The 26,978-nt window shown below is 40.9% G+C and overlaps 1 protein-coding gene across 9 annotated transcripts in view; it reads left to right on the top strand.

Annotated features, from left to right (window-relative positions):
* BCAS3 (BCAS3 microtubule associated cell migration factor) overlaps positions 1-26,978 on the top strand; it is a 310,290-nt gene that overhangs the window by 187,559 nt on the left and 95,753 nt on the right. Inside the window, exon 24 of one of the 9 annotated variants that reach the window (XM_030462200.1) lies at positions 22,896-23,067. The exons of the other annotated variants lie outside the window; for them this stretch is intronic. Within the exon in view, the coding sequence (XP_030318060.1) occupies positions 22,896-22,921 (26 nt within the window). The 3' untranslated portion in view covers positions 22,922-23,067. Of the gene's footprint in view, positions 1-22,895; positions 23,068-26,978 lie in introns of those variants that run through there. 9 annotated transcript variants of the gene reach the window in all.

The raw sequence follows: 26,978 nt of genomic DNA, 5'->3' as shown, positions 1-26,978 counted from the left end.
CCCAAGGATCTTTTAAAGAAGTTTTTGCCTTTTGTTGCTCTAAAGGCAAAATAATTTTTTACTGTGTGTTTTGTGGAACCTTTCGAAGGGTTTAAAAATTCATAACAAACAAAAAAAAAGGAGTAGGAGATTTCACTGATCTATTTCAACGTGTTCCTGCACAGTAATGAAATCCATCAGCTCTGTTAAAAGAGACAAAACTGTTCCAGTTCCTGCTCCCTGTATTTGCAAGTTACACTGTGTTTTGAGTCGTGTACAGTCCCTTCACCACTCTGGAAGTTAATGTACCTGTCTGCAATTCCCTCTGTTCCCATCTTTTTCAGGCGTTTGACTCAAGAGTGTTTCCCCCAGAGCTCTTTTTGTCTCCTCTGCCAGGCAATCTCTGCTGCAGCATCCAAATACTCTTGTTCAGAAACCTTTAAAGAAGCTGAAAATGTACAGTTGCAGTTAAACACACGAGCTTTGTGTTTCCAGAGAGACCTCCTGGGTTTGAATACACAGATCTAATGAATTTTAATGGGAATAAGCTTTGAATTATGTAAAATATAGTAAGATGTGTTCATCTTGAACCAAACTAAAATAATCTTTTAAAGTCACATTTTAATACACAATTTATCTAACATAGATAATTTATACAAGTTTTCTTTCAAGCCTAACTCAGTTCTGGCAAGCACTGCCAAAAAGCTTTTCTTTTCCATACAGAACCCTGGGTTTGCTGAATTACCCTGAAGAAAGTAAGTTACCTAATGCTTGCTACCTTTCAATTCCCACACTCCTGTGCTTTGCATATTCAGAATTTGCTCTGTAAAATAAAACCTGCAGCCTGCCTCTCTAATTGCTCATCCTTGGAAAGTGTGTATAGAGTGATAGTCTGAAAAGAATTTAATTCCTAGGCTGATACTCACTGGATGGCACTTATTGAAAGCACAAAGCCACATTATTTATAGATATTCTATTTGCATAATACATGAAAGAAGGAAAAATATTTTTTTTTTCCTTTTTCATTCTGAGGGGAGTGTTCCAGGTCAGGCTTTTCAGCACCAAGTGGATCAGGGAATTGTGCTGGAGGAGGCAGCTCTGTTTGGGGAGTGTGGAGGGGTGGGTAGTGCTGGGCAGCCCAAGGTTTAGAGTTTAAGGAAATTGCTCACTCATTACTCACACACTGTTTTATGAAAGTGTTTTCTAAGGTTTTCATCAGCATTTTCAGTCTCTGTAACCTACTGGGGGAATTACAAAACCTCTGTGTTGGGTTGTGTAACAGGACTAGATTTCTGGATTGTTGCAATATGTGCACACCAATGGTGTTGCTATTAATTTTCTGAATCAAATCCTGTGTGAGGAGCCAGATGGCTTGGGAGCATCTTGTCATCCCAACCATTGCAAACACATCTAGCCACAAAAAAAAAAAAAAAGAAGATTGAACTGTGATTTCACAGATTTTTCATTAGTTAATCTGGGATAGAGAGGCTTCAAAGATCCCATCAGTTAATTCTCTCAGCACTTGTGGAAATTTCTGGCACATTGTGCTAAAGCTGGTTTGAAATCCAAGCTGAGAGCCACTGCCTTAAAGAAGCTGAGCTCCTCCGTGTGTTGATATTAAAAGTTAGAGTTTAGTAATTTAAAAATATAAAAACACAGCTTCCCTTGTGTGAAATTGGATTGAAAGTGTTGTTTCAGAAAACACTTTGGATACCTCCAGTGCCCAAAGTAATCACTAAAGCTGTGATGATCTGTAATCTGTTTCGTTCCAAATGCTTCTAGAAAGGGTTTGCTAAGTTCAGTTTTTTCTAAATATACAAATGATTTTTAAAAAGGATTTGTCTTCCTTTTGGCTAGCTGTAATGCCACTTTCACCTTTGCAAACAGACCTACTAAATAATAATCAGCTGCAATCTGTGGATTTCCCTCCTCTTATCAATTATTAAGTATCATAAACCTTCTGTTTGGATAATCTTGGCACCACTTTAAGCGTTAACAGTAAATTTATTTTTAATTAAATCTGTGCATTGAGAATAAAATGAGGCTCTTCTGCACACTAAACAGAACACATATGCCACCTCCACTTATTATCAAACAATCTGATAATGCTTATGAAAGTTGGAAAGGCTGGAGTTCATTGTCTGTGTCCCATTTAACTTCAGCACTATTAGTTAATGAGATAACAACTGAAATGAGTGATTGCTGATTCTTTACAAGCGTGTTTCTCTTTTAAAATACAGTTCAAAACATCATGGTTCAGCATAGCTACAGGTGACTGGGGGACAGGGTGTGCTTCCAGAGCATGCTTTGGGTACAGAGAAAGCAGATTTCCCTGTTAAATGCATTGATCTCAGAGGTTCAAGTTGCTACAGGTTGCAATTGATATTATTATTATTATTATTATTATTATTATTATTATTATTATTATTATTATTATTATTTATGCTGACGATTCAGCTGCAGTTTTTCTAAAGACTTAAGATTCATCAGCTCCACCATGAAAACAGCTCAGGAATGTTTTGACAGCTCAGTTCAGGAGACTTTCTGGTACCTACAGTGATGCCTTTTCCCGGGTGTCTTTCTGAACCTTTGTTTGGGAGTCAGAGCAGCACCAGCACCGGGGCCGGGAAGGCTCTTGCCGGGGCTGTGAATCTCATCGTTTATTTTTATTTTTTTTATTCTCCTCACTCCTTCCAGCTTGGGGCTGTGTGTGACATTAGCCCAAAGGGAAACACCGGGTTTGCTGGATCTCTGGGCAGCCATTGTCTCCTCGGGCCCGGGAAGAACCCGTGAAGCTGTTTGCATAGCGTGCTGACTCTGTCAGGGTCAGTTCCAGTCTGTGGCCGCTAAAAATGAAAAACATGCCCCAACAGGGACAAGAGCAGGGTCAACAGCTGGCAAAGGATATGGCAATCATTTATATAAATATGCTTTCTCAAGCCCGCAAAAACAAAAAACCCCAACCCAACAGCTGGGAAGGGTTGGAAGTAGCCCCAAGGCTGGTTAGTTCCCTTCCAGATGGGGAGGTTAGGCTGGGGCTAGCCAGGCTGCTCCACATGGACTTCCGATTCGCATTAGAAATGAAAAGAGGGGAGGAAAGGAAAAAGGAAGAAAAGCTACAAGCATGACTGCTCTGTTTTTCACCTAACTTAATCAAATAAGTGAAGAGTTTCCGAGACGGAAGGCTTGCATTTAGTGCTGTTCACGCTCGGGTTTCTGTGTTTATCACGGTGTCTGATACACTCCTTAACTGCTTAAAAGGGAAGCAGACATATTCTATAGAATAGTTTATATGTAATGTCATGGTCATTTGTAGACAGATTGAAGAATCATGTGAAGATTTATGCTCCCTTCATGTCATCCGACTGTTTCTATCGTCGGATCTGACAGAAGGAGAGACAAAGAAGTTTGCTGGCTCTGCTTCTGCCTCCTAATTGGCAGATATAGTTTATTCCTAGAATTTGTTTTTACCTGTAACTGTGATCTTAGCCCAGTTTTCTCTGTCAAGTCAAGGAAGAATCTTGCATATCAGGCTGCAGAAAACTTTTGGTGAAAAAGTCTGAAATTGGGGTGGTTTGCTTTTCAGAGTTCACCCCTCTGAAATGTAGGTTTTAGGTTTTATGGTAAAGAGGAGATGGTTGCAGTGGTACATGAGGCAGGGTTTTCCAAGTCATCACACAAACGCACATCCATCAGTTGAACAAACCCAGACCTTTACATTCTGTAGCTGTCATTCAAACACAAATAGAGCAATGGTTTTCAGGATTGATTTACTAATGATATCATTTGCTGTTGAGGCAAATCTCCTCTAAAAGAGAATTTATACTGAAGCAGGGTGGGTTAGGTTTCTCATTAAGATGCTCAGTGCTGTGTCCTCAGCAAGAACTGTCACCTGCCAGTTGCTGAGGACGTTGCTCACAGTGTGTAATTTGGGCATAAATCTCTCAGGTGCTGTTCTGTAATGTTAATTGCACAACATCCATTTAATTAGATCCAAGTAACAGCTTAGGGAATCCTAGATTGTGGAGGCCTATTTTTACAGTTGTCCATGAAGGTGAAAGTCTTTACTTTATGGCTCCTTGGTTTCCCACCACCCTGAGCAGTGGTGACACATCTCAGATGATCATGAAATCATTACTCAAGGATCCAACTTGAGAACTGGAACTTCATTTCTGCCTCATCTCTGAGTGAAGTGTTTCTCTCCTTCCTGCTGCACGTGCAGCTGAAGGTAGATTTTCCAGGTATGGTTACTCAAACCTGTACTCATCCCCTCAGGGTTTGGAAAACAAAGTTATGGTCTTACAAATTAATCTTCTGGTTTTGTGTTTATTTACACAGTAAAAAAGCTCCTGGACAACTTGTCAGCATCACAGCTCCTCTGAATAGAAAATCACAACTATGTTACAGGGGAGGGAATATATTATAAAAAGAAGTAATGTTCCTGTCTGGCATGTGTGTATTTATTCATGTATGTGATATTGATCTTCTGTGTTTGATCTTGCCTCTCTTCCTCTTGGAAAAGCCCAGTGAAACAAGGTAATTTAAAACTACCTGAGCACATCCTTCCACCTTACTGGTAGGCCCTGAAGTCATAACCTCCTGACCTCAGAGGTTACAGGTCTAGTGCTTTTTATCCTCCCTGATTTCTCAGTATTTGCCCACTTCCTCCCAACATCAGAGCCTCGTTATATATGGAAATTGGAAAAACCCATTGGCTTGTCCCAGGCCAGAAATGCCTGCCAGAGGTAAGGGACAGCCCCTGCCCTGCTGCTAGAGAAGAGAAATGGTCACCAAGGGCATTTGGAAAATCAGTGGCCAGTTAGGAGTTCATTTACTGAGGAAATGTACCTGTGATATTACTCAGATATAGTCATTTGACTTTTTTAATGAAAAATACCCCTTGAGACTTTAACACCTCAAAAGAATTCCTATAAAAATCAGAAAACATTAGAGAGGTTCTAATGCCATAAAGGATTAGCAGGAGGGTTGATAGGTGTATTAATAAACAATTTCTTTTGGAGCTGTTAGCTTCAGACCAGTGAACTTTTTCTTTTAGCTCTTTTTCTTTCTGAAATGTGATTTTGATCAGGGGTTGATGTTTGGGCTAAGCTGTACCTGCAAGGCAGTGAACACTGCTAAAGATTGCTGCTGGATTTCTGTCTTGGCAGAGTTAATTTTCTGAAGTGCCTACTTGCTTAGTTTGTGTGCAACAAATTCAGCAGAAGAGCAGGATGGGATCTAGGTGGTCTGAACAGGCCAAGAAGTTTAAAGCAATGGATGATGATGTTGTAGGACATTAAAAGATTAGGGCAGGTTTTGCATTGAGACACAAAAGTGGTTGCTAAAACATCTGCATTAAAGGATATCTGTACTCAGAAGAATAATTTGGGCAGACTTGTGACACTTCTCCTGGCTATAAAGCTTTGTATGCATAGGGATGTGTGAGCATGGCAGTGGTGTTGCTGCAAACCCTCCCAAACATCACTGTTTGGAACAACTGAGAAAAGCAAAATATTGGAAATTGTTTCTTTACAGTTTCTGATAGAAGCAGAAAGCAAGGGGAGAGAAAATGTTGAGGATTTCCAGTACTGGTATATGAAGTAACTGGTGGGAAGCATCTGAGACTGGTGGCATCCATGGGATGTGCTTGAGTAATTTCAAGTCCAGATCCAGGTCAAATAAACTTCTCTTTCAGGCCACACAATCTAGGTTACAAAATCTATGTAAATATGGGGGTTTTTTACCTATAACAAAGGGGGTGCTTAGAGGAATAAGCAGGCAAATGTTACTTGAGGCCACTTGTCTGTCCTGGGGACTGGTGGAGCTGGGCTCTGAAGGCAAGTGTCCTGTGGCTGTCATCTGGAGCAGCTGGGCTTCAGCAGGTTGTTCTGAAGTGTATTTCAGGAGTTTTAGCTTTGCTGGTAACAAATAAACAAATTCCTATTCCTGCAGGCCAGGATGGGGTGGGTGGGAAGGGATCCCTAAGTATCTCAGTGAGAGTGGAGGCCCAAGAGCAGCACAGACTCAAGAGAGGAAGGAAGGGTTGTGCCTAAAACAGGGTGGCAAAACAATATTGGGTAGCAAGAGCTTTCCTTAGAAATTTTAGTAATTAAATGGTAAAGCTGTTGTCTGTTAATTAATATCTCTGGCTGCTGGAGTACAATTCTGAAGCACTTAAGATGGATTAAGGGAGGTAAATTTTAACTTATGTACTGGCAGCTTAAAACATATTGTTGATTTAATCTCATTGAACTGCTCAACAAAGCACAACTGAGCCAGGTTACTGAACAGAACTTGAGCAGGAAAGACCAAAGAAGAAGAAAAGATTGAAAAACAAACTGTACAGTAGCAAACATGCTGAAGGCTTCATGTAATGAGCAAAGAAGAAGGATTCATAAAATGAAACAGTAATTCCTTTCCAGGAGATTAACCAAATGGAAACGTTCAACACACAGGACTAGTTAATTAATACTCAAGTCCATCAGTTGACTGTAGGATTTTCCATTTAAGAAAGAGTCTCTTAAAACAGAGATAGGTAAAATGACCAAACTGCACTAGTGTGTTTTAATTAATTTAAGTCACTTTCAACTTTACTTAATACAAAACTGACCTCTTAGCTTAGTGTTTTGCAGTGTTTTTTCCTTGCCTTTAGGATAGGTTGCCTCTTCCTCCTGTTATGCTGTTTGGTACTGTTAAATAATACAGAAAATAATACAGAAGCTTCTGCAGAACTTCTCAGAGCTGGGCTGAGAGCTAGAAGTGTATTTCAAAGTGTGAGTTTCACTTGTAAAGTTTAAATCTTTAGCTGGGTTACAGACCCTCAGAAGCACACACAAAGCTTTTGAGGTAGAAGGGTTTGGTTTGGTCACTGAAGAGGAGACCCTTTGAAAAATTGAGAGAGTTTGGATTCAGGAGTCATTTTGACTTAAACCTTTCCCTTATTAAGAAAGCAGCAGAGCTAGACCAAAAGGAAGGATTCATAGCACAAAACAGCAAGAAATATAAATTAAAACACTGGCCCCCCTCAAATTGAATACTTCTTTATTCCTGTTTTATCCTTCAATATGCAGAAGGAGATCTTTACCTTGGGCATTCACCTTCCATGGGTTAATATCAGGCTGTAGTTCTTGCCTACAGGCTTTGATCAAATTATTTCTCATTTAATCTCTTGCCTGCCAACTGTGCTTATCCTAACTGCAATGTCACTTTTCTGCCACCTAAAGGATGGAGGAGTGCCCAGTGAGTTTTTCCCCAAGAACAAAACCTGTTTTCCCCCCTGCAGACCAAGTTTTTCTCCCTCCTTCCCAGCAGTGTTGTCTCATCATGCAGCGAACAGAGGACACTTTAAAACCTCATCATGAACGGGGATTTAAACCCCAGGGGTTTTAATAGAAATGTAATTTATATGTAAGCAATTTGGGAGGATTATTTTATTTTTTTAGCATGGTTGTGCAGCACATAGGCCCCAGTCCAGCAAAGCTCTTACATCCATGCTTAACTTCAAACATGCAAGGAGCTGAAGTCAAGTATGTGTTTAAGTACTTCCTTTGCTCTTCCTGCCTGCCAGGGACACACTGCAGAGCAGTCCTGTTCAGCAGTAGCAGGTGAGTCATTTTATAAATCTCTCCTTATTATGGAGTGATTTTGTGACAACTTTTCAGCTTGAAATAATTGCTCCTGGGTTGTTTGGCATCAGATGAATTAAACTCCCTGTATTCATACACGGGTTCAGAGTGTTTATATGTGGAAAAGTCTAATTTCACCTTCTGGCTATGCCAGCTCTCAGCCCAGATTATTGGGTTTGGGTTCTATTTTTTTTTCCTCTCTGTGAATTTGGAGCAGCAGCAAGAACTTAAACCTCTATCCCTGAGATAAAAAGGTCATTCCATATCCCCCCGTGGGGAAATGCCACTGACTCCTGAGAAATTCTTTGCTGCTTTAACAACTTACGTTTTGTTTGGTGGAACAAAACCAGGTACAGAGATTATCTGATGGATGAGCATGTCAGGCCTGGCAGATCTCCTTGGTTTGAAGTCCTCTAGATTTTTCTTGATTTTAAAGGTACGGATTTTATTTTTCTTTTTTTCCCCCAAAATAAGAATTCAGAAGAAGAAATGAGAGCCAGCCCCGTGCGTGCATACGCCCTTTCACAGCTGGAGTTTTGGCTAAGTGTCACTCCTGCTGTTAAACATGGTGACCTTGCTGCCTATGATTTACTAACTGTTTTACAAACATTTCCTCACTCTGTGAGGTTTGATATGTTCCCCGTCCTCAACAGCTCAACAGAGTCACTCAGCCACTGAGCCAAACCTGCCTTTGTTTACAGCTTTTCCGGAAATTTTCACAGAGAGCAAAACTTTCTCCTTTTCAATATTTTATTTTTAAGTCAACACTTTCTCTGGTTTATTTGTGCAAAGCAGCATTCGGGTACAAGGTATTGCACCAGGTCCAAGTGGGAACTGCTGCCTTTCTAAAAATAAATTGGGGGTCATGTGAACCAGTGCAGAAAAATCTAAAGATACCAAATATTACAGGACCTTTACATTTGGTGGTTCTTTTTTCCATAATATTCTGGGCCTGGATTTTTCTGAACTTTTTTTCCCACATTAGTTTCTAGAATAGAACAGAACGTAAAATGATGAAACACAGGAAGGAATCTTCTTTTAAACAAAATTATCAGTGTTAAAAATAACAATCCTATTTTCCCTCAGTGTGCATTTTTTCTTGTAAGGGCTTTATTTATAAGTCTCACTCTCAGATATACCCAGAGTCCAGTAATATTTAAGTGGCATTTTATTTAGTTCAAGCTTAGTTTTCCTAAAGGAAAATTTTCCCAGTGTGCCCTGGAGTCCCTTAGATTTTATCTTGTATTTTGGGTAGGGAACTCAAAATTTGGGGTGCTTTGGAAGAGGAAATCAGACAGCTGTGCCTGATGGTTCTTTCAATTGAAACCTAGCACGGATTAAAATTAGAATGGGATGGGAATGTTTTTATTAAATGTTTTTGCAGTGGAGATATGTTTCATGGAAATGGCCTTGTTTTAATGACAGTGTTTCTCAGGGTCAGGGGGGAATTTCTGCTGAGAAAGAAGAGATGAGAATAACCTGGGCTGCTCTGACCAGGGCAGGCAGGCTCCTCCTCACCCAGGTATTCAGTTGCTCTCAGAGTGGGCATTTCTTCCCATTCCCTCTTTCTTTTTTAAGCTTACATTCATTTAACAGATTTATTTTTTCTACTGAAAACGCTTCTGATACTGTGAAACAAAGTACTGGCCTACAGAAAGTCCCTTTCTGTCTTCCTTATTTATGCAATATCAATTCTTTTTGATAATTCCAAGTCAAGAAATAAATTTATCTGGGTTATTGAAATTTTTTAATTAAAAATTCTTTTTTGTTTTTCTTTTGGGAATTGATGATACAAGAGGCAAAGAAATGTACAGAAAATCACATCTCCTATTAGATGTCTAAAGTATTACACTTTAAATCTCCTTCCAAAAGAGAAAACTTGTCCTTAGTTTTATGTCCTGACTGAAGTATTCTTTGAGCTCTATCCCACTGAATGTGTATTTTCAGACTTCTCTAAATAATAAATGTTTTCTTTGGGGTTTTACATCATGGTAGTAGACAGATGAAGTAAAATTTAAGTGACCTACAAAGGTGTCGACACCGAACTCTTGCTCACCAAAACTGGGGGCTGTCAAAATACCTCCTTGATGTGTTTGTGTTTGTATGACGTGGCAATATTACGTATATTGCATTTTTAATCCTGTGAAATACAAGTGAATTACAATTCTCAATCTTCCTTTTAAATGCATCAGATTATTAATGCTGTTAAAGGAAATATACCCACAAATGGAATTACTCCTGGAGGTTTTGTTTGCTTGTTTTAATCACTCAGAATCACTCATGCATTTGAAGTGAATTTCTCTACCAGGATACCAAGTCAAAACGACAGACAAACCTTCCCCAAATGAAAACAACCTTCTCATGGTGATGAAAAGTACTCTGAAAACAATTTCTATCTGGAAATTACAGCTAGTAATTTAATCTTTGTTACTTAATGACAGCGTTTTAACGAAAGCTATAAGGAAATGTTTTTAAATCCTTTTTCTCTTCAGTTTCCGTACATATATGGGATGGAAAAAAAGGGAAAAGAACTCCTGATCCCAGCCCTGGAGAGGCAGAGGCTGTAGCAGAGTGAGGAGTGCTGGCTCCTGGCTGGCAGGAGCAGGACCGCAGGGCGGGCTCGCATCCCTCCCGACACATTCCTGCTCCAGGAATTAAAACAAAACAAAAAAACCCCCTCTTTGCTCTTTCAGTTTTCTGTGAGGTGGTAGTGTGAAAAGCTGAAGAATAAGGGACTGTTAAGCAGCACGAAATGGTGAGAAAAGTGGTTAAAAAGGAGTGAAAGTGGCAAATGGGTCTGGAGTTTGGCTGCCTGAGAGACGGGAGCTGCGGCTGCGTGGTCAGCACAGGATCTGGAGCTTTGTTTGGGACTTCAGGGGGGTTGTGGTTAGGGCCGTGGCTTTTAAGAACAGCCTTCATTTAAACTTTTAAAGGTATTGGAGAGACTGGATTCCTTGCTTTGTGCCTATCCTCTAAGAAAAAATCACCACTAGATTTAAACTTTGGCTTGTCATTTTCGTTCTGGTTGTATTGCAGGTGTTGTGATTTAAGCAGTGAAGCCTTGCTGACAGATTCAGGGGTGTATTTGAATTTATTTTTTTTTCTCCCTCAGGATTTGTTGCTTTTTTTCTCTCTCTTAACCTGCTTTAAAATGTTCTTGTTTAGTTTGGAGATTGTGTCACCTGATGACAGGAAAAGCAGAGTGGATGTACCAGCACAAGGGGATGGTGTAGCATGCCACTTGATTTAAATCCATAGTTCTGGTGATGTTCATCACCCCAGAAACATGTTTGGCCTTATTTTTGATTGCTGAAAGAAGCTGTTGGCTAATATCTTCTTAAAAGTAGATGCCCACAGATGTAGAAACCAGGTAGGAGCCCTGGTTGTGCTTCAGAGGCAATTCTGGGTGAGTTCTACCTGGTGGAAGAGAGGTGCAGGGAGGAGGAAGGGAAAAAGAAAGATCTATTTGCTCATCTCTTGCTGCTGAAAACACAGCAGCCTGTGAAATGCCTGGCTGCAGGCTTCACTCAGCTTCACCAATGCTCTCAATGTGCTTGTGGTTCAAGTATATGATATAAGTAGCCTAGAGTGGTTTTGTTGCTATGGGAAAAGTGCTAAAAAAGGCTGTATCTCTTGTAGAGCTTGGGTCCTTTGGGTATTTAATGTACAATTTCTGCTAAGGACACTCAGAATTATACCTCTGATTCTAAATTGCTAAATGTTGAAACATATGGTCTTGTGTGCAGTTCACTAGGAAACAACTGTCTGTATCTAAGCTGCCAAATTCAAATAAACTCAGCCTGTAGAAACAGGGAAGCTGCAGCAGCTCAGCAGAACTTTAAGAACAGGCTTTAAGTAAAAGGCAAACCTGATGTATAGAAAAATGCTAATTAAGCTAGTGCCATATATCAGTAACAGATAATTAAGTGTTAATAGCTGAGAAGTTTTTCAATTAAAAATGAACTGTTTGTGTCCTCTTGATTTCTTCCGAGGGCCAGGTTCGTGTAGCTGTCATTTGTTGAGTTCTCTGCTACAGTAATCATTTTAATAAAATGCAATTATCTGCATAATTAATTTCTTTGACTGCTCTGCTGTGTCCTTCTTTTGCAGAGGCCAGAATGTCAAAGATCAAGTAGACTGGGGAAAAGAAAAAAATCCACGTTGTGAAAGGATATAAAAAAATACTTGGAATTTCAATGCATTGGCTTCTATTTATCTCAAATGTCAAGGGCAGTGTAAAATGTATTTTTAAAATGTGTTTTTGTATGGTTTGAGCCCATTCTTGGCGTAGTTGTGAATCTAGAGGGGCCATTGTTCTTTGAGAGAGTTTGAGGGGGTTTCTTTGTACAAAGTGACAAAAAGAAGACTTGGAGTACTGGGCTGCCATTGTTCCTGTGCGGCGCTGTAAAATTTGATTTGAAATTAGGACCTCAGGGCAAGCTCTTCAATAGCCAGTTTTTATTTTCTGCCAGCATTTTAATCACTCTTGGGCTTAAAGTGGATGACCAACATAATGCCTCTATGTTTAATAGAACAGTTCATATCTTGAAGGCCAGTTAACTGAATTCAGGGATCTGTCATCTGCCCAACATTAGTCTTTTCTGTTTCCTGTCTATTTATGAAGATAGCTCTCCATTCCAGCCAGCCCTCAAAGAAGAGCAAGTCTTTCTTTCCCTTTTTTTTTTTTTTTTTTTTCCCCTGAATTTCTCCAACTCACTAACATCTCTTTTAGTCATCTCTTAAAGGAGCCAAGCAGTGGTGCTGCAGTGCAGCTGGGGGTGGACGCAGGCACTGGCTGAAGCATCAGATCCTGTGAGTGCAACTGCTGGATTTCACCAGATGGGGTGAGGAGAAAAGGGACAGATGGAAGAATCAGATTCCAGAGTGAAATGGGATGACAGGAAGGGAAAAGTGAGATGTTGGCCTAAACCTTACACACTTTGTTGGGATTCACGGTGCTGAGACATCCAAGGAGGGAAAGGATGAAAAGTGGGGGAGAAATACTGGAGGTTTTCAAGAACTTGATGCCTGGGTGATGTGTTGTGCTTAGGGGATTTACAGAGCCATGATGCAATTGCAGAGTTTTTAGTTAAATTGCAAGGAGTGTGGTTTGGTGTGTTGGGATTATGAGTTGTGCTGTGTCCTGGGAAATTCCTGCTCCTGAGTGCTGGAGAGGTACCAGGCTCCTGGCATGGAGGGCACGTGGTAGAGATTTCTGGAGGATCTGTAGGACCTCAGGTGTCCACTGAGGGAGGAGCCTGGTCTGTGGTGAGATAGCTGTCTTGGGCTAATTATGAGGGTGGTAGGATGGTTAGGGAGGGGACTTAAACCATGAGGCCATTTCACCAGACCAGTCATTAAATGGTAATGACTTGTGGTTGGCCAAAGCTGACACCAGTAGCCTAAACCAGAAGGGAAGCTCTTTCTTTCCTAGCACTTTACTCATTATGATGTGTCCTACATTACAATTAATTCCTAGCAAGCTTGAATTTAGGTTTAGGTTGCCAGCAATCAACCTCAGACACAGATTATGATCTTCAGAAATAGCTTTACTCCTAATCATCTGATGCCTTTGTTGTCTTCATTTGTATGGAATCAACAAATTTAGCATGAGTTCAACACTTCTCCTTGTGCAGATGCAGAAGGAAAGGGGCTCAGCAGAGCTGGAGAACTGGAAGAGGTTAAAAAATTCAACATCATCAAGCCCAGCTTTTCATTCACTTACAAATGGAGCTGTGTGGGTGGCTCCACAATGTGGGAAACTCTTTTCATTGAAGAATCTGAATATTTTGTAAGGAAGTGAATAGTTGCAAATAATCTTTTCTGTAACACTGAAATAAATAACAAATGAGCTATTCTGAGAAAATACTGAAGCATTATTGTCTTCAGTTGTTTAACAGAGCTATACAGAAAGGAATATTCCAAACTTGACAGATTCATATCCTAATCTTTTGCTCCTTCATCAGGACCCCGTGTGGTTTGTGTAGCTGGTACCAGTTAAATGGTTTAAAGAATTACATTTGCTTCAGCATTGCATGAAAGGAAATGTTTTGGGAGATACAACTCCATTTCTTAAATTATAAATGTCAGATAGAACTCTGATAGGCAGCCTGTGGCCTGGATACATCCCTGTGTGTGTGCCAGCCCTTTGGCCTTCCTGCTGGGATTGCTGCAAGGAACCCAAAGCCCCAGAGCTCTGAGATGACCCTGGAGGTTTCTGCCCAAAGGTTGGATAGCTGCTGTCTGAAGGTAGAGTTTTGGTTTAGGAGGAGGGTATAAAACATAGAAGATGCCACATTAGAAAAGTTGAATGGAACAAGAGGTTTGCTCTGGTCAGAAGTCTCTTGTTCCCCTGTCATCACCTGCTGGAGATATGGTTGAGAGGGGTTTTTTTGGTGAAAAATAAAACTAAAAGCAGAGCAAACTTGCAGTGAGTGGGCAGGATCTCCAGGGCAGGCCTGAGTAGGTCAGCATTAGCCTTGGCTAAACGTGATTAACTTTATCCATCTCCTGGTGTATTTCTTTCCAATCCACTCCAGTGCTTGATTTAATTTTCCTTTTATGTAAACTCAAAGATTTAGCTTCATTAGAATGATTGCAGGGATTCACTGCATATGGCCTCTTGCTTTCTTGATCCTTCCAGGCTTTTTCCTACCAAATGCTTCAATCTGCTGAGGTTGGGGGAAAAACTGAAGAAGTCACTGAGAGCAAAGCATGAAAGTGCTGTCACAAAGGAGTTGCTCAGAGAGGAAATCTAGTAGGAATCTTGTCTGGAAAAATGAGCAGCAGGTTGGATCCCTTTGGGAAGGAGGGAAGCCCAGGACTCAGTGCTCATGTCAGCTCACACTGTAGGGATCCAGACCAGGGGAGGTCTGGGCCTGTTTCCTTGAGTATTGTGTATTTTTTTTTTTTTAACTTAAATAATTTGAAAATATCTGTTAAATTATTTTGGTGAGATTCAGTAAAAAGTGATAACTCACCTGCTTTATGTGTCAGCAGATTCTTAGCTGGTGTCCCATGAGCACTGATCTGTTTTCACCTTTCCTAACAAGATCAGAAACCAGTCACCACTGCCTTCAAGTTTTAGGAGGTTAATGTATTACAGAGCATTTTAATAATAATTTTAAACTCATTTTCTTATTATAAAAAAAAGGACTTCTGGCTTTTTCCACAATATTAGATCTATGATATCAGAGTACTTTATTGAATATTTTATTGACCGTCTGCTTGCCCTGTGCTAACCTGCCTGACATCCAAAGTTTCTCCCTCTCTGGAGATACAATGTCACTTCTCATTAAGCAGCTGAGCATGAATTTTCCCTTCATATTTCCTGTGGATAAACTCCATCCCAGCAGGCAGCCACTGGTGCAGCAGGGGGACATCCAGCTCTGGAGCTGGGTGGAGGTGCTGGGGGGATTTAAGGTGGTCTCAGCCAGGGTGTGCTGTACAGCACAAGCTTCTCCCCTTTGGGGTTTGCAGCAGCATTTTGTATGATTTTGCTCTACACAAATGTAAAGGTATTGAAGAGGAAAATTTCTTCCCCTGGCAAGTTAATTACTTGACTTCTCATAGAAGGAAAGCTTGAAGCAAAAGCAAAGAGGAAAGTACATCTGCTTAAATTAGGCAATCTAGCTAAGAACATGGATTTGATTGTTGCAGTTAAAGGTGAATTTTAATTGTCTCCATTCATTTTCCAGAATTTGGGGCCACTTTTTGTGGTGCTTTATTTTAAAATCTTGTGGGTTTAGGTTAATTAGAAAATGTGTTTTCCTTCAAGAAATAAGAGTTCAGAGCAGAGTCTACCATAGGGCAGCTTTGGAATAGTAACTTCACCTGAGCTCTGTTATTGCTGAAAAGCTCTCAGAAAGAAAACAAGTTTGGAAGAAGAGATTCTTGGTGTCTTTAAGGGTATTTTCATTGCTGTGGAGTTGGAAGAGATGAGCAGAGGTGCTGTGATTCCACTGCAGGGCAGCTCTGTGTTCATCCCAATGTGTCCAACTCAAAATGCAGGAAGAAAGAGAAGGAAGTTAATTTGGTGACTGTGGTTATGGAGTTTTCTGGAGAAGTGGGACTGTGGGGTGCAGTCCTTGGGACACAGTTACAGTAACTTCAGGTTTTTAATGCCTTTTTTTTGTAGCCTTGGTGTCAGGTGTTGAAAGTTCTCTTCCTATTAATTTTTGCTAATGATACTATAACCTTTTTATAAAAGCTTTCCTAATGAATGATCTTTTTGCTCACAAACAGAAACTATATTGTCTCTGAGAAGTGCCTGAGTATTTAGAACAAGGAGCTGTTGGTAGGTTTTATTGCCTCATGAATTTAGGGTCAGCACACCTATTACTTGCCAGAGTTCATCTGTGCTGTGTTATTGACTGTCTGGGTTGTTTGGGATATCTGACTCTTGTAAAAGTTACACTCATCTCAAAATGTGGTAATTTTATTCTGCTTCAGTTGCATGGTGCCACAACATTTGGGTAATAAAAGAAGGGAAACAGTTGTACAAAGGAAGGTATTTGACTTGGGGCTCTTGAGACCAGGGGAAATAAGACTGCTTCTTGTTACTCTTCCTTCTAACACTGATTTGTTTCATTTTCCCTTTAGATAAGGAGAGGGAAAAGAGCTTTCTAAAATCATAAGAGGTGTAAAAATATGTACCAGGATACTCAGGGTTTGCAGAAGTGCCTTAATCAGGCTTTTTCAGATGGCTCTGGCTGAGTTCAGTGATTTTCTACCAAGGTGAAGTTAGGGCAGTTGCAAAAGCCCAGCAGCACTGAAATAATGCAGCTCACACCAAGTCCCCATAGAAAAACTGAAGAGTGTAGTTTCATGTAGAACTCTTTGTACATCAAGGTGAAAATATACCCCTTGGACTCTGCAAATCTGAAGTACAACACATGGTAAAACTAGCCATTGGTTTTAAAAATTTCATAAGAAGCCATCCCCTTCAGTGTTTACAGTTCAGAAATAATTTGCAGTCCTGTAGAATTGTTACTTCTGGTTTTCCAAATGTCTCTTTCCATCACAAATCTGAGCCATATGTCTTTGTGGAGTAAAATGCTGGCTGAAAGAAAACACAGTCCACTTCTGTAAACCAGCCTTCAAAAATGCAGGGAGAAGCCAAAAGTCTCCTGCTGTGTCATGCCATCCAAACTTCAGTCAATAAGCAGGTCCCCAGCAGAATCCAAATTTACACCAGTAAGTCATGACCTGTAATGTAGGGATTGGAAAATATCCAATTGTTCTGCAGGGTGTCCTGGGAGCTGCCATGATTTTGTTTAGGAAATCAGGAGAGAGGTGAGCTTGATCCTCTTGTCCCAGTGTTTTCCTGGTCAGATTATTCTTTTATGTCCAAATACATTATTACTACTTGAGGTGTGAAAGGATTGCATTTCTAGGAGTAACATTTACATCATTCTAGGACAATCAAAATGAGAATTATTCCTCAATCTCTTGGATCTTCTACAAGTCCAGGGTACACTTGCTAGAAGCTTGTTTGGTAAGGCAGTGCAGTCACTTTATCATAAAAAGCAGACAGAGATTTTGACCTCTAAACCCAGGACTGCTGTGCAGATGACAGTCTCATTCTTTGCCTCATTTCCAACAAGTTCTGTCTTTTGGCTCTCTGCACTGGATGTTTATTGCATAAAAAAGGAGAAGCATCTGATCCTGGTTTAAGACAATGAGTCCAGGAGTTCCACTGGCTGCCATAGCAATGCTGAGGAAATACCTAAGAAACTGAAGCATCTGTGATCATGTTGCATTCAGCTGAGATGCACGTGATCTCTGGCATGGTTGCTTTATAAATAACTACCCTGATCCTTCCCAAATTATTTTTACTAGTTTTTGGTGGGCGTATTGCTTTGAAAACTAGAAAACCAAAAGTTGGCTCTGTTCGTTTTCTCATGAAATTGTAGCCAGGGCAGTAAATTCATAGCTAAACACTTACTCATTGGCTACTGGATTATAAATAACTCTTCACCTTGGCCCTGGTTCTCCAGCCATTATTCACAATGAGTAGAACTTACTCATGAGCACAGAGTAGCAGAGGAGTAAATGATTCTGCTATCGTTGCTCTCAGTTTTAGTGGCTGTGCACATCAGGAGGTCTGAATTCAAAGGAGGCACAAGAAGTACCAAATTCCTACCCCAAGGAATGGCTCCCTGAGTCAAAAGTGGATTAAAAATGGGGAGAAACTACAGGAATACATATGGGATATTTGGATGTGTATATACCTGAAAGTGGTGTTATGGTTTATCCTTGGGCTTTGTCCAGAGGGCCAAGCTGGGGAGCAGGTGACGAGCACTGGTGGGAGAGCTGTCACCTCCTTCCTCCTGCTGCCTCCCTGCCATTCCACTGCTTTGCTTTCAAAGTGTAAATGAACTTAAAGGTTCAGAGCATTTGGGAAGGATTCCAGACCTAAGGTCATCTTCTGGTGGTGGTTTATTGGCTGTCCTGTCTTTGCCCACATCTCTTGTGTTTACCAGCTGAGGGAGGCTTATGAAATTTTGATGCAGAAATTAGGTTGTTGCTCATCTTGTACCTCCTTGCTCATATTATTGACAGTACCACTGAACTGCTTGAGGCAGATAGCATCTCAGTGATCACTCTGCTATTTCAGCTCTCCACTGCTGACAACATCAGAAGTGTTTTAACAGGGTTTTAATGGGCAGCCTCTGTAGTTCCTTGGAGGGTTGCAAATAGCTGCTGTGAAAAAAAAAAACACAACCAAACCCTTTTCTGCTGCCTTGCCCTCCTTTTCTCATCCAGCTGCTGCTTGTTTATGTGGCTGCAGCACTGTTGACAAGCACTTCTGATTTGGGCCCAGGCACTGTGGAGAACCCTGCAAGTTAAGCAAGTTTTCCTGCAGCTTTTGGATGAGCTGTGAAGAATAACAACATGGTTGTGAAACCTCTGGGAAGAGCAGCAGGATGAGATGATAACCCAGGCTGGGCTCAGGAATCCCCTCTCCTCCATCAGCTCTGTCAAAGAGTGACTGTACAAGCTACCTTCATGGGAAATAACAGAGCTTTTCTCTCTGTTTTGTGGCTCAAACATGCTCCTGATGATAGCAGTGATATCCCAGAGCAGGACTTAATGATTTTGGAAACAAACAAACAACCAAAAACCAAACCTAACCTCTATTTTGAACAGAAAACAATTTGTTTTTTAAAGGATAAAATCACTATCTCTCAAGATATAAAGCATTGATTTGCTAGCATCAGTTTCTAGCTGACTGGTTGCTTTGCTCTGCTTGTTACCAGAAATGAGGCTCTGAGCACAGCTTGCTTTGGACTATGCTAAAGCTTTCTCATCCCATTTTTTTGCTTAATATAACTATAATGTGCCCTTTATCACACTTCAACTTGAGTAATCCCAGTTTAGAAATAGTGCATAATACCCCTGGGAAAAAGTAGTGGAAATGTACATTATAAAAACCATACAGGCAAAGCTCAAAAGATCCACTGACATGTAAATTAAATTAAAAAATTAGAGGTTTTCAATGAGGGCTTGTGTCTTCATTTACCAGTTTCCATGACTTCTTCAGAAAAAGTGTTTCTCTTTGCATTCTTGGTGGAAAAGAGGCTGAGGGCTATTACAGTCCTCCAGAAAAGCATCTATTCTGTGGCACAGAGAAAAAAAATTACCCCAAATCTGTTCACTTGAAATAAGTAAGAAAAATATCCACTTCCCTGGTTTGTTTTATCTCAACTCTCTTTAACAAAAGTTAAACTTCCCAGTAACCAGCACTGTGTGAAAAAGCATGTCCTAACTGTGTGAATCAGGCTGCTTTTTTATTGCATGTGGGAATTTCAGGGATTTCAGGTTTTCCCATGTAAAAGCCAGGTGAGGTTGGATAAAACAGCTCAAGCAGCAAGGGGGAGAAGCCATCAGACAAAAAAAAAGGGGGTAGGCTACAAATAAGCATCCTTTTGGGAAGTATCACTGTTCACAGAGGATTCTGACTTAAATAAGTGAATCCCAAAGTTGGTTTTTTTAAACCTTATGAATTGCTCCATCTGCTGCATGTTTAAAGGAAGGAATCCCCCCCTTCCCTCCCGTGCTCAGGTCTGTGGTGGGGAAATGCCCAAACAGGCAGAATGCAGGGATTCTCCTGGGTCTAAAATCTGCACTGAAAAGGCAAACTTGGAATCTCTTAGCTCCTGAAAAAAAGGGAAAAGTCTGAAGGTCTCTGAAACTTGCACAGCTCCAGTGCTTTGCTGGACTCTGTTCTTCCCACTCTGCTTTCATAAACCCCATCACAAGCTCAGCTGCTTAAATATCAGTGTATTAGAAAAGCTACTTCTGCTTAATATTTCAGTTTTTAATGCATTAAAGGCTTTCATGGTGTTTTATTTAGTCCAGAGCAGCCAGGACCAAATCTTTAGTCTGAGAGGGAGAAAAAAAACAACCCCATTCCTGGGATCTCAGAAAGCAGAGGAGCCTTTCAGCACTGGGACTCTTCCACATTTTGCCTCCCAGCTTGTGGGTCCTGCTGCAGCCCTGAAAACCACTGTGGTTTTTGTTCCTCTGACTTAATTAATAAAAATAATTCATCAGTAGCCGACGTCTTTCAGAGTGGTTTTTCCCTGAGTCAGCTTGCTGGGGAAGAACTTCATTATAAATCACAATTAGGAAAAAAAAAAAAAAAATATGCAGAATAGAGCTTCTGATGTGGTGGATTCCCTTAATATAATGTCTCAGTCAAGTTTATTTGGAAGCAACTTGTAGCCAGAATGCTGTTATTCAGTTCATATAATTTATTCAATGAATAAAAAGGAAGGGAGAAAAAAAAAAAAAGTTTAAAAGTTTAAAGTGTTTTCTGAGCAAGACCAGAACTTGCCTGGGGATTCTGTGTTTTAATTTTCAGAAGTTACTATCAAAACAGAATTTTTGAAGCTGGCCTAACCTTGTATTTGGAATTACAGAATTAGCAGTGATTGTTTGACAGCATGGAGATTGTTTGAAGCAGGAGAACTTTCCAATCAGCTGCACCTTGATGTGAAGCTTTCCCTGCTTTAGACCTCCTGAATCTCTGCAGCTTCTCCCAGTCCTGGCTCAGCTGCTTGTGAGAAAAGATTCTTCAGGGGACTGCTGTGTCACCAGGGCCATTAACCAGAGCTGAGCCTCCTTGTCCCTCAGGGCTTCCCCATCCCTTCCCACCTCCTGTCCTGCCCAACAAGGGACCTGTCAGGCAGCTGCGGTGACACCCAGGCTGAGGGTGACACTGTGTGTGTCCTGCTCTGGTGGGTTTCATCTCCATTAAAGGGAAAGGAAAGGGAACAAGTGCTGAGTGAAGTTTATTATTATGCAAATTGTTTGTCACCTTTGTTGGTTGGGTTGATGCTTTGAAGTTAGTGTTGTGCCTTAGGCAAGATTGTTTACTGCTTCACTGTTCCTGTTATTTCAATTGCTTCTGTGTTCCTTTCTGTGTCACAGTTTTGCTCTGCCAGTTTGGATATAATTGGATGAAACTTTGCTGCTGGTGTTAGCCTGGAACTTGTTCTTGCTGTGCCCCCCTTTCCCATGCAGGCACTCGGGTGCATAAAGGCACTGGATGGCCTTGGGATTACTGAAAATAACAAAAATGCAATGTTTTTTATCTTCCTTTTTCACATGTTGTAAACAAGGTCAAAACCAATTAGAGATCAGAACCACATCCATTCAAAAGGGTGAATCTGATGTCTTGATGCATCCTCATCCATGTACTAATAGGATAATGGATGTGATTTCTGTACAGAACAACCTGGGCTGCAGCAAGATCCACATAGGGAGATTCAAAGGATGTTGGCATCACTGCAGCTTTCTGTTTCTTTACCAGCATGGAACAGAAAACTGTACATTGCACAGGTTATGGCACTGCTTGCGTTTTCTTCTCTCCTCTCCTTCCTTTTCCACTCAGCTGGTGAGGAGGGGGGGGGCACCTCAATGCACCCATTTTTGCCCTTTTTGTCTGAGATCAGGTGGTGATGGGGAGGCTGGAGGGCTGCTGGCACTGCTGCCCAAGGCTCAGCAGGAAAAATTCAGCTGCCAATTGCTGTTTCTCTATCAGGATGCAGTTTGAAAGCAAATATGCTTTGTCTGTATAAATATATATATTATTTTTCTATATCCTGCATGTCTGGGGACAGGCAAGGTATTGCATGGCCTCTAAAGAGCACTTGCTTGCTTCAGGGTTGAAGAGCTTCCTGAAAACTAAACCCTATGTGTAACTCTAGGTTAATTCACCTAAAATCTCCCTGTATAGCATGTGCTTCTTCAGCTCATGAAGCAAATGTGAGCTGCAAGCTCCTCCTCACGTTCCTGGGGTGTCCCTGAGCATCTCCTGCATCTGCCAGGCAGTGAGGGGCTCTCCTGGGCACAGCACCCATCAGCCACAGGGTGCCTGGGACAGAAGAAAGCAGAGATGCTGGTTCATGCTTTGTTACCTCCATTTATTTATGGCCCGATCCGAAAGGGTATTAAATGTATAAAATATGTATATTTAAATGATGGATTTGGATCTTCAAGTCACTCCCCTCTTAATGTGCTTTTAAGAGTTTTCACCACGATGTGCTTAGGTAGCAACAAATTGGGCTTGGAGAACCATGAAGGGGAATGGAAATTGAGGCTGCCAGGTGGAGCTGAGCTTCTCCTGGTGGGATTTCCAGCTTCTCCACCCTGGAGCACTCCCCCTCTCAGTTATTTTGCCTTCTTATTTTGCAGCCCTGGGGCACTCAGGTAGAGAGATGTTAGGAACTATTTGATTAATGATGCTTTTGGTGTGCTGGCTCCTGGCTCTGGCATTGCTGAGGGTGCTGGTGGGGAAGCCTCTGCCATTGCTGAGTGTTCTGTAGGCACTGGAGATGAAGCCACTCAGCTTGCACATATTTCCAGTCACATGCTCCAGAGTTTCTTAGGCAAATTTTGTTTAAACGTCCGTCAGATGCAAAGTATCAAAGCTCAGTTTTGTTCCTGTAAATTGCACAATATTCGTCATAGGTTCCCGGGGATGAAAGCAGTCATGTGTAGCAAAGCCACACTGCTGGGCCCTTGTGGTCAGGAATTCAGAGGAAAATTAGTATTGTCTCTCATTTCCTTCCCTTGCTGTGTCCTCCCTTTATTTTCCCCCATGCCGAGGGCTGACGGCGTCTGGACTCGCCCAGAGCATTTCTTAAAATTGATTTAGAATTTCCTAAAATCTGTTTACCCCATGCCACTGATCAGGAATCTGCATCCTCAGTGACAGAATTGCTTGAGTTGGTGCTGCTGCACTTTTAATGTTACCTTTTATGTTCATGTTTGTTCCAACAGAGTGGCCACTAGCACAGACGACTTGAACTTGTATCACCCGCAAACTGACAACGCTGGAGCCACCAGTTTGTCATTATCCCTACTCTAGTGTATCTGATTTAATTTTGCAACAGTGGATTAATTCTTAAAATTGCAGTGCTTTTTGCTCGTTAATGGTCAGTAAATTATTTGGGGGGGAGGGGGGGAGGCTGGGGGGGGAATGGAATTCATCAGTTTTGTAGTCGTTTTAATTCTTCGAGTTTTAAGTTGTTCTATAAATATGTCTTTATGGATGGAGTTTTACTAGCTTAAAAACATCTAATTGAAAACAGTTGCTTAAATCTCTTTGGATCAAGAAGGCAGTAATAAGCACAGAGAGTATCTTATCCCTGCAATCCAGAAACACTTAGTGACTGGTATACTCAGTGCATGTGTAATCAGCTTCTTGTTTCATCTAAAAACCTTAGCTCTTTTGGTGTGATTTAGTACTTCACCAGCAGCATGGTTTTTCTTATCTCTTAAGATTATCAACTAGTGAAAGAAAATATAAACCAAGCTGGCATAAGATAAAAAAATAAATCAAAACCATTCTTTTATATGTTTAATTCATTTATGCCAGCTTGCTGTGTGTATAATGTGTTCCAGAACATCACTGGGCTCCCAAGTAAAAAAAAAAACAACACACATTAGGTTTTCTTTCTTGTAAATTGACGTTTTGTTGCACATTATATAATGTTATTCTTGGGACTTAACGTTTGCATCAGGCAGGGCTGATCTCTGCTATTTTGTAAGGCACCCAAGAGATGAACCTGTAGCTCTTAGAAGAGCTCAGCCTGGGTGGTTTCCTACTGACACTGCTTGTGATTCCAAACCCAGTGAGCTCCACAGGAGAAAAACTTGACTGTGATATTCAAAATACCTTTGTGGTCTTAAAGAGTTGAATTCTGTGGGGTTTTGATTTGCTGGAGTGGGGGATGTTGCTGTGATTTGTTTCTTGTCTAATATCTGTAAGAAATTTAGGTCCTTTTTAGCTTCTGAGATGACTGGAGCTCACATGCATGACAGTGAGATATTTAGATTATTTGGAAGCCTCTGTGTTATGTTGGTAATAACATCTAAACAGAGATTATTGATGACCACTCTGGTTGTTGCCTTTAAAAAAGGCTTATATCTGCCTCCCTCTGGCTTACAATGTGGTGCCATTTTCCAAAATGATAATGATTATATTAATAAATACTACAATGACATATGATGATATAATGATAATAAATATTAAATTATACACCTCTCATTTCCAAGCTGGCAAGCAAGGAAAAAGCCATTCATTGCTGGAATGCAAACCCACAAATCTTCCTTCATGCAAGTGGGAAGTTAACCAGGATAACTTGTGTGTCATTTCTTGGAACACTTGTGTTCATCCCTGTGGCTGGGGCTGTTCCTGTGCTCAGGTATCACATCTCATCAGAAGGCATACTGCAGGGAGGTGGAAATATCATAAATTACCAGTACATGTTTAGCTGTGCCCTAAATTGCATCAATATTGCTTCCTGCTGAACCAGGAAAACTGTGACATGGGAAAAACTGCATTGCTCCTGAAGTTTTGTTGGTTTCCTTCTTGATTAATTTTATTTCTCAGTGTCAAATAAGCTAAAGGATTATAAAGCTGGGGTAGCACTGTGCCTCAGGGCGTGGGTGGTTTGGACAGGCAGAAATTTTAACCTTCATTCCAACCCCTGAAATTCTTTTTCTGAGTCTTTTTGGTAAGCAAGTAGCACTTCACACAAGCCCATTGTTAAAAATCACTTGCTGCTTGGTGTATTCTGTCCATCTAAAAGCCATCCATTACAAAAAATAATCAGACATGCTTTTTTTTTCTTGTACATTTGTGTCGTTCTGTGAATCAGAAACATTTTATGTACTGAGGGCAATGTGCTTTGCTTTTGGAATTCCTGAATTTCACTAAAACCCTGGAGCACAATTGGTTCAGAAGACCTGAGGTGACCTGTACAGGGGAGCTGCCATGTCCCTGTGCAGCTGAGCAAGATCATTTGAAAGAGGAATAGAAATAGAGTGTCCAGATACAATGGGAAAACTGATTTATCCAAAGAGAAAAACAATGAGTGATTTCACACTGGTTGACACATTATTTCTCATGGCTTTCATCTGAGAGGCAAACGGGCACTTTTACTCCTTTGTAAGTGACAAATCCAAGACAGGGAAAAAAAAAAATAGAAAAGAAAGATGATTTTCCTGAACCAAAAAACCCAACTTGTGTGTGCAGAGTTGCAGTTCAGGCAGTGGCAGGCACAGAGCTTTGAGCTCTGAGCTCTCTCTGCAGGCAGGAAAGGAGTAGGAGGAGGTGACACCTTTTCTGCGTTGTTCTGTGGATGTTCATCTGCTCTCTGGTTTGTGAACCAGCTTTTCCATTCTTCCTGAACTTTCAAATAAAGTTTTAGTTTCTTCTCCTAAATCCCCATGGCTGACTGTCTAAATGTGTATAAAAATGCTGCCAGTCTTTAAGGATGAGAAGTTTGCAGTCTGTGTGCCTTGTGTCCCACAGACGGTAACGCTGCGTTTCAGCGACTGGGATGTCATTGTACTTGGGTTCCTTTTGGTATTCCCCAGCCTTCCTGGGGGATCTTGTCTTTCAGTTTAAGGCAGCTTAAATTTTAGGATTTTCGTGGGCATTGTGGTTGGTTTAATTTCTAAAAGCTAAATTTTCTAAAATCTAAACTATTTCTCAATGCTTTCACCTCCGTTTGGGCTTTGTTTGGAGCTGGGGGGGCTGGCAGAGCCCTGAGCACACACTGGGTAAGACTTGGTTGTTTGATTGGTTTGTATTTTAAAAAACACAATTAACTGTTTGTTTGTTGTAAGCCCAAGTGATAGAAATTTCACCCTTTGCATGAGGCAGGGCTGGAACTCTGCAAAAGGCAATTTGTGCCCTGGGTTCCCGGTGCCGAGTCCTGCAGAATAAAGGAGGAGGCAAAAAGGAAGAGCAGAACAGCTCTGCAAGTGACACTGCACTCTGGGTGCTTCTCCTCTGCCTCTCTTTTGTCACCTCTTTGCTGGAAGAAAAATGGAAGTGTTTTCCTCCTGGTTGGGATGTTGAGCAGAGGGCTGTTTGGAGCTTGCGTTGGTCGTGGGAGATGCAAAATGAAGTTCTTGTCTCAGTTGGGAATTTTGTGGAATTTGCTTCCATTTGACAGTGTTTCCAGATGGAATGAAGCAACTGTCTGTTTCTCTACAGTGCAAATTTAATTTACTTTCAGTGGTTTGGGGAGGGGGCCTCCTGCTTTGTTTTCAGCAGTGTGAGGACAGACATTATTTCATCTGGAAGCTTTTTCTCATCCTCCAGCTCTGTTATAGGTGTGAGTCATTTGCACAAAGAGAAGTTCCATTGGCAGTGTTAAAGTGAGTTGCATTTTCATTTTAATGATTCCTTATTCTTCTAGCACAGTAGGTAAGAAATGTGTTAAAGCTTTAGTGGTAAAGTAATTTATGAAGGGCAGATGGAGTTCAAAAGGTTCAAATATACAAGTTGAGTTCCAGCATCATTTGGATCTTCACACCTCAGTGTCCCAATAGAGAAACTGGATACTGAGTTTTTACAGGTTTTACTGTAAAAACTGAGCCCTCCAGAACTTTTAGTAACTAATGGATTTTGCAGAAATGATTCGACTACCCTGGATGTCCATTAGCTGCTTTGCTTTTATGTCTTTGCTGGAAACCTAAATGGCTTTTACTTGCACTTTTTTTTTACTGGTTATATGTTTGCAAGAGAGATGTCTTTTGTATCACAGTAGCCAGTAGGAAAAAAGTGATGTACTCAAAAAAACCACCATTTAATCATAGTATATCCTAGCTAGAATTGAAACTGTGCTGTCAAGAAAGTTTCCATCTGTAGCATACCAATCCCAGGCTGACTACATGCAGTTTTAATCTTCTGACTCTTGAATTCATTCTTTTTTTTTGTGTGTGTGGCTTTGGTGGTGTTAAAATTTAATCCTCAGCGGTTATATTGTATTAAGTCTGTATTTCTCTCCTTTCCTTGCATGTCCTACTTTATTACTGGCAACAGATTTTGAAATATCCTGAAAATCT

Source organism: Calypte anna, chromosome 19 (assembly GCF_003957555.1).
Source record: "Calypte anna isolate BGI_N300 chromosome 19, bCalAnn1_v1.p, whole genome shotgun sequence".
In the NCBI taxonomy this organism is placed as follows: Eukaryota; Metazoa; Chordata; class Aves; order Apodiformes; family Trochilidae; genus Calypte; species Calypte anna.
Note: the sequence above shows the minus strand (reverse complement) of the source record. Positions and strands in the feature narration are given on the sequence as shown.